Source organism: Urocitellus parryii, chromosome 5 (genome assembly GCF_045843805.1).
Source record: "Urocitellus parryii isolate mUroPar1 chromosome 5, mUroPar1.hap1, whole genome shotgun sequence".
NCBI classification, from domain to species: domain Eukaryota; kingdom Metazoa; phylum Chordata; class Mammalia; order Rodentia; family Sciuridae; genus Urocitellus; species Urocitellus parryii.
The window spans coordinates 167677275-167694023 of record NC_135535.1 but is presented as its reverse complement, the minus strand read 5'-3'; the positions used below and the strand labels follow the sequence as shown (position 1 = coordinate 167694023).

At 42.5% G+C, this 16749-nt stretch overlaps 1 protein-coding gene across 2 annotated transcripts; it reads left to right on the top strand.

The window, feature by feature from the left end:
- The first annotated feature begins 594 nt into the window (after positions 1 to 594).
- LOC113195223 (mannose-binding protein A) lies at positions 595 to 4864 on the top strand. 2 transcript variants are annotated; one of them, XM_026406659.2, is made up of 5 exons: positions 595 to 639; positions 1173 to 1362; positions 1740 to 1856; positions 2597 to 2671; positions 3313 to 4864. In XM_026406659.2, exons 2-5 carry the CDS (start codon positions 1182 to 1184, stop codon positions 3684 to 3686), a joined length of 747 nt encoding a protein of 248 aa, XP_026262444.1. In that variant the 5' UTR covers positions 595 to 639; positions 1173 to 1181; the 3' UTR covers positions 3687 to 4864. The 2 variants fall into 2 exon arrangements, with proteins under 2 accessions (XP_026262444.1, XP_026262445.1); XM_026406660.2 differs by lacking the exon at positions 595 to 639 and adding an exon at positions 652 to 706.
- The last annotated feature ends 11885 nt before the right edge of the window (positions 4865 to 16749 follow it).

Below are 16749 nucleotides of genomic sequence, written 5' to 3'. Positions count from 1 at the left end.
TGAGGGAAAAGTGAGTTTACTCAGGGTTATAGGTCTCTCATGTCTCCACCCTGGCCCTGCAATAAATGAAACCCAAATGAAGGGATGAGAACAATGGATACAGAGAAGTATGCTAGTGTGTGCATGTGTGTGTGTGCATGAACACATGTGTTTGTCTGGTATAACATCTGTGCATGTTAGTTTTGGAAATAAATATCTAGATGGAACTGTGATGAGAGCTTGTGACTCTATACTGACTGAGCTGTACGAATGGATGTGTAGGTGGGACAGGTGAAGGAGGAGTTGGTTTACTATAGAGACACTGCCTAGAACTGTTCTGGAGACCCCACCAGCAGCCCAGGAGAACTACCTAGTTATAGCAGCTCCAAGAATGGTTGTTTATTAGAATTTAATTTTATTTTCATTTATTCATTAATTTTTTTGCAGTGCTATGGGTGGCATCCAGGGCCTCATATATGCAAGGCAAGTGTTGTACTGCTAAACTACATCTCCAGCCCAGGATAGTTGTTTATTAATCTGGGGTTGAAGGCCAGGCCAGTGTGGTTCTTGGTCACCAGCCTAATTGGGCCTGACATTGTTGAGGCAGCTGCCAGAAGCCTGAGCTGGAGGGTTCCCTTCCCTGCATTGCCTCTGTGCTGGGTAAGTCATTTCTGGAGGAAAGAGGTGGAGACCTGGGCCTACAGTCTGGCTTCATGGCTTGAACCTGGTGAGGACTGAGTAGAAGCTTTAGAAGGGTCAATAGGCCCACCTGGGCTTCTGACTCTATGATCCAAGGCATCTGTGTCTTTCTTGGATCCACTTGACCATCTGCAAGCTAAAGGTGGTCTTTTCCAAAGGAAGTGATGAGTGGGGTGTGAATGCACCAGTACCATATAGAAACCTTGACTGTGGACTCCAGGACCAACAGGAAAGGAAGGAAGGAAGGAAGGAAGGAAGGAAGGAAGGAAGGAAGGAAGGAAGGAAGGAAGGAAGGGAGGGAGGGAGGGAGGGAGGGGAAAGATGTCAAAGTATTGATCACAGGGGTTCCCTTCCAACCAGACCTCTCTCCAACTGGTACTGGAGAAGGGAAGGTGAAGGGCCCTGACAGGCCAGGGGAGGCAAGCACAGGTAGCAGCATATGCTGACTCAACAAAATGAGATGATTTTTTTCCCTTGACTTTCTCCACTCTGAGGTAAGGACCATGTTCCTGTTTCCATTACTCCCTGTCTTTCTCCTGAGTGTGGTGACAGTGGCCTCAGAAACAAAAACATGTGAGGATGCCCAGAAGACCTGCTCTGTGATTACCTGTGGGATCCCTGTCACCAACGGCACTCCAGGCAGAGATGGGCGAGATGGACTCAAGGGAGAAAAGGGAGAGCCAGGTACATGACGGGTTGCTCTGTCTTCCTGAATGTCGCCAGCAAGGGACTGTTCCACATGAGGGATGTAGCAGAGACCTGGGGAGGCTCAGCTTTTATTATGGTGAATATTAGTGCACTTGACTAGTCCCTATAACACATCACTGCCTTCCAAACAAAGGTGCTCTCTGGCTCTCCAAGATCCCACACTTCCATAGAAATCGGGGGTGTGTGATTGCCTTCAGGACAGCCTTCTTGCCCCTGGATGCAGAAGCACTTTCTTCTCTGCGTCACTACTAGTTCCCTGGTTCTTTCCTGGGGTCAGTGTGAATCAAGTGTTGAGCTCTTAGAGAGGGAAAATGAGTAATGATCATGGGTCATTGTTCCTTGCTTTGTAACAGGTCAAGGGCTCAGAGGTTTGCAGGGCCCTCCAGGGAAACTGGGGCCTCCAGGAAATATAGGGGCGCCTGGGGCTCCAGGACCAAAAGGCCAAAAAGGAGATCGTGGAGATAGTTCGGGTAAGGAGCACACCCCAGTAAGATCTGGGAACTAATAAATAAATAAAAAAAAAGAAATTTGTGTATTTAAAACAAAAATAAATAAATAAACAAACAAACAAATAAATAAATAAATAAAAACAAAAGTTATATTTCAACCAAAAAATTATTACAACATTATCATAAGCAAAAGGTGAAGAAAAGAATCTAGGATTATAGTCACAAGTTGCTAAGGGTGACTAAGTCTATTAGTCAACTTTTCTTACTGTGAGAAAATCAGCCTAAAGTAGAAAAGACTAATTTGGCCCATGGTTTTAGAGGAGTCCCATCTGTGCTCTCAGCTCCACTGTTTCTGGGTCTGTGAGGAAGTAGAACATCATGGCAGAAGGGTGTAGTGAAACAAAGCTGCTCACCTTATGGCAGCCAGAAGCAAAAAGAGAGGGAGGGAGGAGTGGGGACAAGATATGTCCTCAAGGACAAAGCCCCCAGTGACCTACTTCCTCCTAAAGTGTCCACTCTCCCCCAATAATGTCACCAACTGGGGACACTCCAGATCCAAACCATAACATCAAGATATAACTGGGAAGACGGAAATAAAGTTTTTTTTTTTTTTTGCTTCATTTTGATTTCTTTTTTCTTTTTTTTTTTTTTTTGCAACAAGCTTACATTTAAGTAAGCCAAAAAAAAATCCTTTTCCAAAATATTCTGTTCTCCAATTTGAGGTCTTCTTACTAAATACCCTTGTCTCTATTGCTTTGCAGCTGCTGAGACTAAACTGGCTAACTTAGAGAGAGAGATAAGGAACCTGAAATCAGAATTGGACCGCATCAAAAAGTGTAAGTCTTTTCTCTGCCCCCAACATGTACTTGACCCTCACTTTTTTCTTCAACATGAACTATATTTGGAGGGAGAGTGGAAGAGAACTAACACTTAGGAATACTCAATACATACCAGGGTCTGTGCTGGGTTGCCATTTTCCTGTAATAGAGTTTCATTCAATCCCCTCACCAATGTTAGTTGTGGTTGTTATATGTATTTTGTCTGCAGATGAGGAAAAAGAATTTCAGGAAGCATAGGGAACTTATTCCACATCACACTGCCAGCAAGGGGCAGAGGAAGAAGTGAAGAGAGATCTGTTGTCTCCAAAGTCTTTGCTCCTTTCTCGACATCCACTGTTCCTACATGGTTGTTGGTGTCTGATCCTGTCAGTGAGGCCCAAACATGTCTTCTCTGTCCACCAAGTGCCAGGGTAGTTTTTAACCAATATAGGTCTCAAGGATGGGATATGGCTGTCTGCCAGAGGTTGTGTCCCTTCCATGACTCTACAGCTGGGAAGTGGCCTCCTCATAGTCTCTGACAGAGGGCATTAGCTTGGGCATGGTACTATTTTTTAGAGTCCAGTTCCCAGAGAAGGGCTTTTTCACCTACTGTCCTGAGCTGGGCTCCAGTCAGCCTCATCTACTCTTTGTGATTTCAGTGCAAGCCTTCTCTTTGGGCAAAAAGTCTGGAAAGAAGTTCTACGTGACCAATGGTGAAAATATGCCTTTTTCCAAAGCGAAGGCTTGGTGCACAGAGCTCCAGGCCACTGTGGCTGCCCCCAAGAATGCTGAGGAGAACAAGAACATCCAACAGGTGGCCAGAGACAATGTCTTCCTGGGTATCACAGATGAGGTTACAGAAGGCCAGTTTATGTATGTGACAGGAGGGAGGCTAACCTACAGCAACTGGAAGGCGAAAGAGCCTAATAACCATGGCTCAGGGGAGGACTGTGTGGTTCTCTTGAAGGATGGACTCTGGAATGATGTTTCCTGCTCATCCTCCTACCTGGTTGTCTGTGAGTTCCCAGCCTAAAGCACCTCATTTCTCTGGCCCTTCCTTGTCTCCCTGCTGAGCTCTATGCTGCTTCAAAAGAGAATTCAGTGCTGGTTTCCCATGGTTAGAGTTAAGTCATTCCTGTTTGGAGAAGGAACTAGAGTGAAGGAGGCATATTTAATCGTGGGATGGGGAAATGGCAGAAGCTAACTATGGGGCACAAGGATCTGGTCCAGCCCAGGGACATTGTCTTATCATAACAGTACTGAAGTAGATTCAGCCATTGAAAGGGCCAAATAAACTCTCTTCTTTTACAGTGAGGACACTCAACCTGCCAGAGGGACCCGTGGAGTGCCATACCTGTGTTAGAATAGATAGTAGATCTCAGGGACAAAGACATCCAATTCCTACTTTCCAATAATTGCACTCCTTGATGCCAAATTCTCCTTTCCTAAACCCTTCCCCAGGGCCAGCCTAGCACCCTCCATGCTAGGATATTGTCTCTTGGTTTCATGAGTCACCCCCGGGCACCTTCCACTTTCTGACTATAATATCTGGCAATATCCATATGAGTGACAACTATTAGTCCTAAGAATCCCCTTACCCCACTCAACTTCCTGTGGCTTTTCTTTAGCCACCAGAGTGAACTTGAGGGCAAAGAACATCGTTTCCTTCCTGCATAATTTTAAGGGGATGATTCAGCATCATACCAGCAGCATGGGAGGAGACAATTGCAGGGTGTGCCCTTCTCACAGACATTGTTAGTCTCTGTCCCCACTGTCCCTTCCTTTCATGGTAACATTCTATCTCCATTGTGGGTCAGTGTCCCATTATTAGTATACACAAGAGGACAAACTCTCCCCAAGTGAGTTCTACACCCTAAGGGTCAAATTCTGCAGGACCAGCCAGTCAGCAAATGCAATCTCCTCTGAGCAGCGTTCTGCTGTGGTTTTGGCTCATGATTCTGCTTAACCATGGAGGTTTTTCAACTACCTCAGAGTGAGGAGATCTGAGATTTCAAAGCATCTATGCAGCAAACCAGGAGAAGAGGATGAATTGCAACTCCAGCTGCATGCCCATCACAAAATGAGATTGGAAAATAATTCATAAATGGAATAAGGGCCACTTTCACTTAGTGAAAAGTTTTTGGTAACCTTTGTTTTCTGCTTTATTTCTCTTTGTAGCTGAACTACCAAGAGAAGCCCTCGGTGGCTAATAACTGCTAGACTAATATTTGTTAAATGAATACATCAAAGAATTATAAATGAACAAATGGATTGGCTACCGAGAAGTGACTGTCAGGCCATACTTCTTCCTGCCAGGAGGTAGGGGTGGGGGACCTTCTGCAGAGCTGTCCAGGCAGGCGTGGGAGTTGGATTGGGACATGCTGAAGGTACTGGGGCCAGCAGGGTAAAAGTGATAAGACTTTTGTCCTTGGCCTCTAGCACACCTAGACTGTCACATTACCAAATTTTCTTTAGCTACTGTGATTGGCAGTAATGAAAACATTTTTGTGAAATACAGCAGAACAATTCACTACTTTTAATTGAAATCCAGGCTACTTACCAATGGCATTGGAAACTGCTTAAAACTTAGAGGCACCTATGAAACCATGTATTAAGAAAAATAGAAAAAGGAAAGACTAGAGACTTTTTAGAAAATGAAAAATATATATGTGTGATGACCCAGAATGACTGTAACCGGAATATAAGTTTCACCTAAATTTTCTCACAGCTACAACAGCTAAATTTTCTCACAGCTACAATAGGTAACTCTTACATAATTCTTTCTTATTTATGGTAAGGGTGAGGGGTTGTTATGGTATACCCAAGACGAATGTCCCTTTGGTTATACCGTGCACAAAGGACAGTCTCTATGCTATAAAACTGCAGAAGATGCAGTTTTGTCAGCTGCAGGGATGGTTTCCCAACAGGTGAGGGTCACTGGCTCAGTTCCGGAAATGCAATAAAAACTTTTAGGACAAGCTCAAGCTCTTCTGTTGTCCTCTCAGTCAGTTTCTGTTTATTTTGTCTCCCAGCCCCCTTCCTCCTGCATCCCTCCACTACTAGAGCTTCACATTCCTGCCCCAAGAGTTCTCTCTGCCACAGGGACTCATCCTCCTTCTCTCCTGCCCTATCCCTGGCCACTTAGAGAGTCCCTGATGGTACTCTCAGCCCACCCTGCAGGGCATGCAGTTTTCTCAAATGGATAGAGCTTGTTCTTCCCCGGATCCAGCAGTTGATGGTCCTTTCAGAGCTCCTCTCTCTATATGTCTACCCCCTTCCCACCACCATTTTGACCTCAACCTAGAACTCTCTCTCTCTCTCTGTATTCACTTTCCAACGGACCCCTATCAGATAGCTTTGGAGAAGGTAAGTTCATCTTAAAATATGGAATTCTTGTAAGAGTCCAAAGATAGAAATTACAGTTCACCCAGGCCTCCCAGCATACCTAGAACAAGAAAGAAATGATGGGTTCAAGGTATCCCTCCAGTCTCTTTTCCCCTCTCCTCCAAAGGCTGAAGGCAGATGGTTCTTTACTAAAGGATGTACAATGATTGACATCTCTTGCATACCATTTTAGTCAGCTTTTGCATTGCTGTGGATAAAATTGCCACTTGAGGAGGAAGTTTATTTTGGCTTATGGTTTTACAGGCCTATGGTTGGTCTACTCCATGGCTCTGGGCCGGAGGTAAGGCACATCATTATGGCAGAAGGCATGGTGGAGGAAAGCAGCTGAGGACATGGTGGCCAGGACACACACACACACACACACACACAGAATACTCTGCTCACCAGGGGAAAAAACAAACAAATCCCAAAGGTATACACCCGAAGTGACCTACTTCTCTAAACTACTTGCCTTCAGTTACCATTGTAATCCATATTAATGAATAAACCCACTGATTAGATCATACCTCTCATAATCTGATCATTGCACCTCTGAAAATTCTTAAATGTTGTCTCACACATGAGCTTTTGGGGAACACTTCATTCTACACCATAACACATACCAATGAAGCTGGAAACTCCAAGAACAGATATTAAGGGACCACAGGCAGCATGTTCTCCTTGAGAATGTGGGAATGGAGATGACTGAGAGGAATCTTTTGAGCCTCATTGTTCTAATGGAATAGGTGTCTCTGCTACCCATTTTCCATGCTGGAAATGTTTTTGGAACAGGGAGCTGGCAGACACCTCTTAGCTTCGGTCTTTCTTTGCTGCTCTTTGCATAGAGTGAAAACCTGGTGGTCATGCTGCAGAGCATTCTTGGAAAGGAAGTCAGTGTTCAGAAGTCTATGAAGCTTAGACTCTGGCTCTGGAGCCATTTCCAGGGGGAGAAAAAGGCACAGGTCACTGTGTACCATATTAGGGTTGAAGAAGAGATGGTTTCGTAGGTGGAAAGTTCCAAGTTTGGAAGCAAGAGACTGTCGATCGAAGTTAACTCCCTATCGATGATGCACTGAATGGTATGTTGACTTTCTGGGCCACAGTTTCCCAGGCTTTACCTCAGTCTCTAAAGGGTTCTGTCTTCAAAAGCTATAGGAACCAGTGGTCACATATAGATGCAGACTGCAGGATCATTTCAGGAATAGAGTTGCAGGATCTGAAATCTGCTTTCAGTTTTTATTGCCTAAGCTAATTGTGGGGTAAATACCAGCTAGTTCTGAAGTCTATAGAAAACCAATCTGGATGAGTGATATTGGCCAAATTATAGTGTTATATTTTGTAACATGTGCATGCACAGATATATAACAAACAATCCCATCAGAATGTACAACTAGAATGCACCAATAAAAAATGTGGGGGAAAAAAAGAAAAGAAAAGAAAACCACTCTGGGTAAGTTGGAAGGGCAAATACAAATCATCATGAGTTGGAGACTTTGGGCTTAAATTGTGTCTGTGAGTCCATGTTGTTCTGTGGAAGCTGAAACATGACCAGTATGACCATAATTACCAAAGCTTGTAACATTCAAGGCCCAGATTCCATCCCAGGTTCCAGATCCTGGAATTTCAGGGACTTGATCCTACAGGACAATCTTCCTTTGATGTTCTACAACTCTTGCTTCTGACACCTTTGGCCTTGCTCCACCCAGAGATGGGGACTCAGGGTAGCAGCTGACGCCTGCCATTCATGTCTGTCAGATCTCCTTCCCTTCAGGGGTGGGCAAATCTTCTTTCTCTGTGGCTGCCTGAAATTGATCAGTGCCAAGAGTCAGGCTGTGAACTATAACCCGCCTCCATCCACGTCATATGACATGCTGAGCCTCTGACTTGGGAGGTTGTTTGCTTGTTATTATGTAAATGATCTGTGCTTTGGTAACTGCCAGGAATCAGAGGTTTCTTTTTCTTTCTTTCTTTCTTTTTTTTTTTTTTTCTCATTAACCAGGAATAGATCTGATGTTATCAAGTGGCTGGAGATGTCAGGAAGTGGATTTTGTAAAGTGATGTTGTCTTAGTAACCCTGAGTGGCTGATAGATTCCCAGTAAAGCAGGAGGAGCTCAGGACAGGAGGCCATCTGGGAAGGGTTCTTCTGACCCTGGTGACCACTGTGTGGGGAGGGCGCAGAGCCTCTAAGAAGGAAGTGGTGGTTTGTCCAGGCAAACACAATTTTCATGTTTTAAAGAAATAGGGTGCAAGTAGCCCTTTACTAACTAAACAAAAGCTTCAGGCTAGCCACTGCCATGCCACAGTCTCACCTGCCTTTTCCTGGCAGGTGAATGGTTTGTGCCACCTCATGTGGCCCTTCAGCATAGGGACCAGAATTGACGGGAATGCTTGATAAAATTGTAAGATCTAGTTCCATTCTGGACCCAGTGAATTAAAATATCAGAAATATTCATCTTAGTGAGGTCCTCAGGTGATCTGGAAGTTTGGCCAGTTTTGGAAATCACTGCCCCAAGAAATACAGTCGCCATAGGGGCTTTCTGCCTGCCTTTCACTCTCACAGGGTGACTGTTATGGGGGGTCACCCCAGAAAGCACTCTAAGTCTAAATTCAGATCAAAAGAAAGCTTTATTTACCTGGCCAGAAACTGTCACCCACCGCAGAGACTCAAGCTCTCTGGGAGGACAGCAGCTTCCTGGTCCATCCAAAGAGAATATAAGCACAAAAACCACAACTCAGTGACTTGCTCATCGTCATGTAAGCTAGCCAATTATAGAAGTTAAAACATTAATAAGTGGGACCTGTGGGCTCTAGGCAGGACTGGAATTTTCCAGCAAGCAAGTGGTAAACAGAAGCAAAAAAATCATTAGCTTTGCAGTTCAGTTGACCACAGTCCTGGGTTCAAGCAGGTGCTAGACAGTTGTATCCTGAATTTGGGTGGGAGTCATCGGGATGAGAATCTACTTCTAAGTCATGTAGACCCAAAAGGGCATTCACACCCAGGACGTACTCACCATGACCCTGCTGCATCCTGAGTAGGGTACAATTTGTGGGGTACAAAGTTCAGAAAGACAATTTTTATTTTTTAAAATAAGAAAACAGCTTTCATTTCAGTTTCTCAGAAACAGCTCTTGTAATAGTTTTTTTTATAGGAGACAGCAAAATGGAGTCTTAGGCCTGTCTATGACAGTTCTTACTTTATAATAGTCTTATCAAAATCTTACATCTATAATATATATTTTTTACTAATATATAACCTATAACTTACACTCTTTTTGATTGTATTTATCAGTTTCACACCACAACAGTGACCAAGTAGCAGATGTCAGGGTTTCTTGATTCCTTGTAGGCCCATCACGAGGCAAATGGTTCTGTTTCATTTAGAGTGTCACACCTTGTTATGGTTGGGATATGATGTATCCCTCCAAAGCTCCTGTGTTAATGCAAGAATATTCAGAGGTGAAGTAATCAGATGATGAGAGTTGTAATCTAATCAGTCCATGCTAATTTGAATAGACTAAGTGGGTGGTAACTCTAAGTAGCTGGGGCATGACTGGAGAAGGTGGGTCACTGGGAGCATGCCCTGAAAGGGTTCATCTTCCCTGTGACCCCTTACTCTTTCTCTTTCTCTCTCGGTTTCCTGGACACCATGAACAACAGAGTAGCACTCTTCTATCATGCTTTTCTGCCATGATGTTCTGCCTTACCTTGGCCCAGAGCAGTGGAGTAGGCCAATATGGACTAAACATCTGAAACCATGAGCCAAAACAAACCTTTCCTCCTCTAAGTGGTTCTTGTCAGATATTTTGGCCACAGCAACAAAAACCTAATTAACACAGATCCTGAACAATCTCTCTCAACTAACCAGTGTCCCGCTAGTAAAAAACAACTGTGGACTCCAATTTTTTCCTACACATTTCTAGGCGCTTACTGCCCCCTGTGACTTCAGGGAGTGAGTCTGGGGCTGAAACAGCTCTAGGAGTCTCAAAGTATGGGAGACTGGCCCCTGGGACTCAGACTGGAGACCTGTGTGTTCACAAGGTTGGGTTGTTTGTACATATTTTTTTTTTTTGCATGTGTGAATGTGTGTTGAGTATCTCTATGGAGATCAACAGACCTAATACTTGAAATTCCCTGCATCCTATTGCTAGGGTCTCAGCCCTCACCTTCCCCCCAAATCTGGATAGTTCCAGAGACTTTTAGTACAGAGTACTTGTGTTTGGTCACTTATTAAAGGTCCATAAGTGACCCTAATCTGTGTTGTAGGATGCTGGGGGCTTGACAGAAATTGTTTGTACAGTAGTATAACCTTCCGTGCAGATCTTGGATCACTGCTGCCCTCATCTGAGTCCTTATGTGATCACTGAATCTAAGGTAACTCCAACATCAGTTACCAATATAACATTTGTTTTATTTTCTTCTCAGGAGTTATAGATATTGACTATTTTGGCTCATTATTTGTTTGAATAATATTAGGTCATTAAGAGTGAGGACTCTTGGGCTGGGGTTGTGGCTCAGTGGCAGAGTGCTTACCTCACACATGTAAGGCATTGGGTTCGATCCTCAGCACCACATAAAAATGAATAAACAAAATAAATATATTGTGTCCATGTGTAACTAAAAATATTTTAAAAAGAGTGAGGACTCTTGCAGGGCACACTGTAACCACAGCAACTTGGGAGACTGAGGCAGAAGGATTATAAGTTCAAGACAAGCCTCAGCAACTTAGTGAGAACTAGTCTCAAAATAAAAAATAAAAAAAAAGGACTAGGGAGGTAGCTCAGTGGTAAGCACATCTGGCTTCAATCCCCAGTACTTAAAAAAAAATAGTGAGGACACTGAAACTAGACTGACTGCCTAAATTCAGATCCTGATTCAGATCCTGGCTTCATCACTTTTCAGCTGTGTGACCTTGGGCAAGTTGCATATATTCTCTATGCTTTAGTTCCCTTCTTGATAAAACTGGATAATAATAGTGCCCACCTCAGAGGACTGTTAGGAGTAGATGAGCTGATGTAATCAAAGCAATTAGGCATCACTGACTCGAGATAATGTCATGCAAGCATCAGCCCCTGCTGTTGTGATTATTACAAGACTATGTTTTTCATTTCTGCAATCCCAGTTCCTAGAAAAGGGTGAGGAACCACACACTCAATTAATAACTGTTAAACCAATAAATGAATGAAGGAATCTGAGCCCTCCCCCAAAACGTGCAACCCAAGTCTTTTCTCCAGAGCTTAACTCAGCTCCAAGCTGCATCCAAGGATTAAGCAGCAAAACTCATTTAGGAGGAGGGCTATGGGCACAATTTCCTTTCCCAGGTTATAGGGAATCCCCAGAGAAGCCTGTGCAGCAGGTGCCGTGGTTTCATGCTGCCCTCTGCTGGGAGGGCAGAGTCGGCAAACCCAGAGAGACTTACATGTGGGACCAAGTGCTGTGATCCCATGAGCACCTGTCTGCAACTTGGAATGCTTTCCTTATCTCCACTTCTGTTCTGGTTGCTACAGTCACTCGAATTGTGCACCTACTTTGCAGAGCCAGATCCAGATGCAGGTTCCTACTGGGTAACCACAAGTCTCCAGCATGCTGGACCCTGACAGTCCTCACTGTTCAAGAAGTCCAAGTTACTAGTGGAATTCATTGCTCCTCACCCACATGTCTGCCTCCTTTCTGAACCTAGAATGTGAATTCCTGTTTGCCACTTTCACATTCCTCCCTCTGCACCCTCTCCAGTCAGGGATGACTTCTGAATCTCCTCAAGATAGAACTTTGCTTCTGCTCTTGCCTGGGACCATGGGGACTGGGTTGGTGGCCTTGCCCCTGGGCTTCCTCTGTGGACTTTCTGGGTATCTCTCTGAAGTGAAGTCCCCTCTTTTTTTTTTTCTTTTCTCAGCATCAGCAAGGAAAGAATCTGGACTTTTCTCTAAATCAGATTCTCTCTGAGAACACTACATTTTCTCAAAATTTCAGAGGGGCTCATCCTGGGGACCTGTCACTAAAGTCACTTTAGGGACTCTGCCTGGACCCATCAGGCTGCCAGCAGAGGGTGCTGTGCACAGATGGTGGACATCTCCTGCATGTCCCCAGAGGAGATGGCATTGTTATTCCACCAGCAATAATTCTGTTTCTGGTTCTGAAGCTTCCTAGAAGATGAGCTAGTGGAAGCAAGATTTGTAAAGGGAATATTTTGCTCACTGATAAAATTTAGGGGCATATTCCTTCTTGGGGTCCGTCCGGTCCTGCAAGGCAATGCTGTCTTAAGCCAAGTATGGCAAACATTAGCACACATAATGCCTCTCTCCTTCCTCATGTTAGCGGCAGACACAGCTAACTAGTTACTTCCTACCTTGCCTGGTTTAAGACCTTGAAAGCCATTTAACCCTACAATCATGGCCAAGGGATTTCAGATGGTGGGTAGAAAATAACTCATGGTCCAACCCTGCCCAGTGCCCCTGAAATGTCCAGCTTCCTGTCCCTGTAATAACCTATGACTGTGGCAATCACAAAATTACAAACTGATGTGGTATGCCAAGTTGCACATGAGACCCTGTTCCGTAGTGGGAACATCTTCTCAAGGGTTCTCCTTAACCATCTGGGCTGACCCTTTCCCACCCCCCTGTCTGGGAGCAGTTCTTGGTGATTATCTCTCCTGTGCAGATGGATTCTGGTTCCCAAGGATTCCAAGGGCAGGAATCAGAAAAGGCAGGTACATTTCAGATTCACTAAGTGAAAGGGGTTTGGAGAGTCCAGAGATGAAAGTAGCCCAAAGTGACTGGGATGGAGCGAGAGCTCAAGGGAGATGGTTTAATACCATACTCACCATTGAATGGTTTGTTTGTGATTAATGTACCAGGGTCATGGGCTAAATTCCAGATCCAAGAAAAAGTGCCATTTTCTTCCTCTTAGCCAGGGAGTTATAAACCCCCCAGAGTTTCAGAGCAAGAGGTGAAAGAGGGGTGGGAATGAATGCTAAATTCCTTTCACCCTTGCCTCTTTCAAACCTAATCAGTACTTAGAAGAAGGTGAATAATCTTTTTCGTATCTATGGTTATAGTTCCTTTCTTATTGCTACTACTAAGTCAGGGGATCCCTGACTTATAATAGTTTGAAAATTTTCCAACTTTATGGCGATGTGACTCCATACTTCCAATATTGAAGTTGGATCTTTCCTGGGCTAGAAAGTTGGGTGCCATCCTCCTTCGAAATGCTGGGCAGTAGCAGCACACCGCAGCTCCCAGCCAGCCACTCCTTAAGGAGAAACAGTGGTTAACTGCCAGTGTTTTTCAGATATAGTATTGTTTTGTATCCTATCAGGTCTACAAAATGCCCATCTCTGTATATTAACATATTCAATGCTTTTTTATGAAATAGGTTTTTCATTAGATGATTTTGTCCAACTGTAGGCTGACATAAGTGCTCTGAGCACATTCAAGGTAGGCTGGGCTGAATATACTGTGCCCGGCATAGGTTAAGTGTATTAAATTCATTTTCAATTTATATTTCTAACTTACAATGGGTTTATTGGGACATAACCCTGTTGTAATTTGAGGAGCATCTTTACATGCTGGTGGATATTTTTTGTATAGCTTTATCAGGATATATTTTTTGAATTTGACTTTTAAAAAGTTTGATTTTTCAAAGTTATCCTCAGCAACTTAGTGAGGCCCTAAGGAACTGTCTCAAAAAAAAAAAAAAAAGGCTGGGAATGTGGCTTAGTAGTTAAGCACCCCTGGGTTCAATCCCCGGTACCCCAAATCAATAAATAAATAAAATTAAAAAAATAAGAAGTCTGATTTTTGATTTTACCATTTCTACTTTTTATTGGTTTTATATTTCATTAATTTCACTTCAATATTTACTTATTTGGTTCTTTATTTTTTCTTGTCTCTAAAATTTGTTTTTAAAAAGATGAGCACCTAGTTCAACTATAATTAGTCCATGCTTTTAAAATTTTTTTTTAATAATGAAAATTGAAGTTATATATTTTCCTCTGAGTATAGCTTTAATGTTACTCCCTGGATTTGGGGGTACTTACTATTATTCAATTTGTTTTTTTAGTTACTACCAAGATTGTGTACTTTTTCATGTTTCAATCTACAGTTGTTAATATTTCTTTTTTTAATGAATTTTCTCTTTTCCTTCTTATCCTATTTTTCCTATGTAAAAATCAGTTCCTTATTGATTTATCTGTCACTCACATTGAAAGTCTTCTTCTTGTGTTTTTATGTTGTGTTTTACTTTTCAGCCAAGAAGTTTTATGTATTTTTTTTATGTATCAATATCATCACTTTGGGTCTCCCTCTCTGGTAGCATTTTCAGATAGCTCTTTCCCCTCAAAGAGTACATAAATCATTGCTCATATTTTATTCTGATTTTTATATGTATATGTAACTAAGATTATCTGATTTTACTTTTCCTCTAAATGCTTAGCCATTTAATCTAGGAATAAATTAAATGCTTAGCCATTTAATCTAGGATTATTAACTGACAAGTCATTATTTTTCTATAATTTTGATGTTCTGTTTTTATCACGTACCTATATGACATGTGTACTTGGATCCATTTATAAACTTCCTAAGTTCTTTTCCATCATTCTATTTATTCCTATGTAAGTAATACATGATTTATTTTAATCAAGTTGGTTTTAAAAAAAGGCAAAACCCTTTAACATAAGATGGGCCAAATCTATGTATTTTAACCAATTTTCCAGATTCTTGTAGAATTCATTCTTTTCCTAAAAGCTTTAAAATCATTTCATGAAGTCCTCACAGCCTCATTTAATGAAATATCCTAGACATTAGTAACTCTGTTTTGATTCTGGATCTTAACCTGAAACCAAAACTTATAAACTGCCAAGAAAAAGAAACTTAAGATATCCTGTTCCCATAACCTCCTCCCACCCTTTCCAAGGTCTCTAACTACAAAAATCTGTTATTTCCCAACCACCTGTGCTCAAGGTCAATTCTAGCTTGCTCCACCCAAGGCCATTTCCAGTTCACTCTTGTTCTTTGTTAAAAAGATATAAAAACCCCTATTCAAATAACTCTAGGGGCTGCACCATTTGACTGGGCACTCTGGCAGGCCTTCCTTGTCAATAAAATTTGCTTATGGAGAGAGCCTGAGACTTCAGTGTTCTGTCCTAATGTTCTTTTTCACATACCCCCACATGCACACATGCACATACTTTTTTTTTTTTTTTTTTTTTTTTTTTTTTTAAGAAGAACACTCAGAGGGATACTAGGTTGCTAGATTCACAGAGAAATTCACTCCCCTCTCATCCTCATCCCCTTTCTGTTCTCTCAGGCTCTCACTAGCTGGAGACCAAGTATCCCAGGCTTGCCCAGGACCCACCTCTTAGTCTCCTTTTCTTTCTGCACAGAACAGTCCCTCTGGTCACAGAGTGTATTTACTTGTCCTAAAGTTGCCATCCAACCTGTGGGCCCTGGACTAAGTGCCAGCCACTTGCGCCTGAAATGAAGGATTAGGGGAATGAAAAAATAAATACTCAAAAGGGCTGGCAGTGAGGTCAGTGTGCTCTTACCGCAGATCAAAGGGCCTAATGACATCTTAAAAACACTTTATTCAGCCCTGCAAATAAGACTTTCAAGTAGGAATTAAGGGTCTCTTTCTCTGGACTTTCTCAGCACTACATCCATTCTACTTGCTAAATATACAATGCACCATTTTGCACAGTCAGAGCCTCTGTAAGTTCCTCTTTGTGGCACAGAAATGGTTCAACCAGGTAGTCCTGGGGAGCCTACAGTCTCTCAAGCAAATAGTGGCCAAACATGTTACCGTTTGAAATGCATCCATTAAGAACCCTCAAATTTCAAAGTCCAAGTGGAACAATGAATTGAAATTCATTCTACTATTATGTATAACTAATTAAAACAACAGCAACAAAAAAAGTCCAGGTGGACCCAGCTGATGCCCAGGGGTGGCTGGGTTCCAGAATGTTTGGTTGCAGTATCACTTTACATCAATCAATCCTCCACACTTAGCATGGCCATAGAAGAGAGGGCATTATGACATGTGCACTGGTCTTATCTGACTTTCCAGGCATCACAAGTTCATGCCTGTCTACCCAAGGCCTTTCAGTCAAATATTAGAGTGAAACCTATCATAAGATTCCTGCTGTTAGTCACAGAAAGGCTTAATAGTTACAGATAATTAGAACAGACAGTAATAGAATATTTTGGTCTCTGAGTAGCTTAGTGATTACACAAGAAGATGACTTTCCTATGTGTCCTTTGTTAAGGTCTCTTAATATCCATCCATTTGTTCTAAATCTGTTTGCTGAGCACTTTATCATTCACTGCTGGAACACACTTTCACCAATTAATTCTCTGTGATGTTAGGGAAGTTCAGGGCTATAGGATCCATGAGAGTCTGACTAGCCATTTCCATTTTTATATCCAATGCCTGGAAAAAATATTTGAAAACTCAATTAACATTTTATTTTCTCTAATAGACACCTAGTTTTTTTTCTCTAGTATATAAAACATAGGTAACTTGAGATGGTCAAGCAATCATTAAACTTGTGAGAATGCTCTGACCATAAGCAACTCAGTTGTCAATGTTGTGTATCAAGGGTATACAGAACAAAAACAGGGTCCTAGAAAAGCAGACATCAAAGAGCTTGCCACTGGCTGGTCATTATGGGATGTGGGCTGGTTTGGTAACCGGAGGGTTAAGAACAAGATGGAGACTTGCA

Coding starts and splice junctions, on each gene's coding strand:
- LOC113195223 (XM_026406659.2), top strand. CDS start 1,182: ATGTTCCTGTTTCCATTACTCCCTGTCTTTCTCCTGAGTGTGGTGACA. Junction 1,857..2,596: donor AGATCGTGGAGATAGTTCGG/GTAAGGAGCACA, acceptor ATTGCTTTGCAG/CTGCTGAGACTAAACTGGCT. Junction 2,672..3,312: donor ATTGGACCGCATCAAAAAGT/GTAAGTCTTTTC, acceptor TTGTGATTTCAG/TGCAAGCCTTCTCTTTGGGC.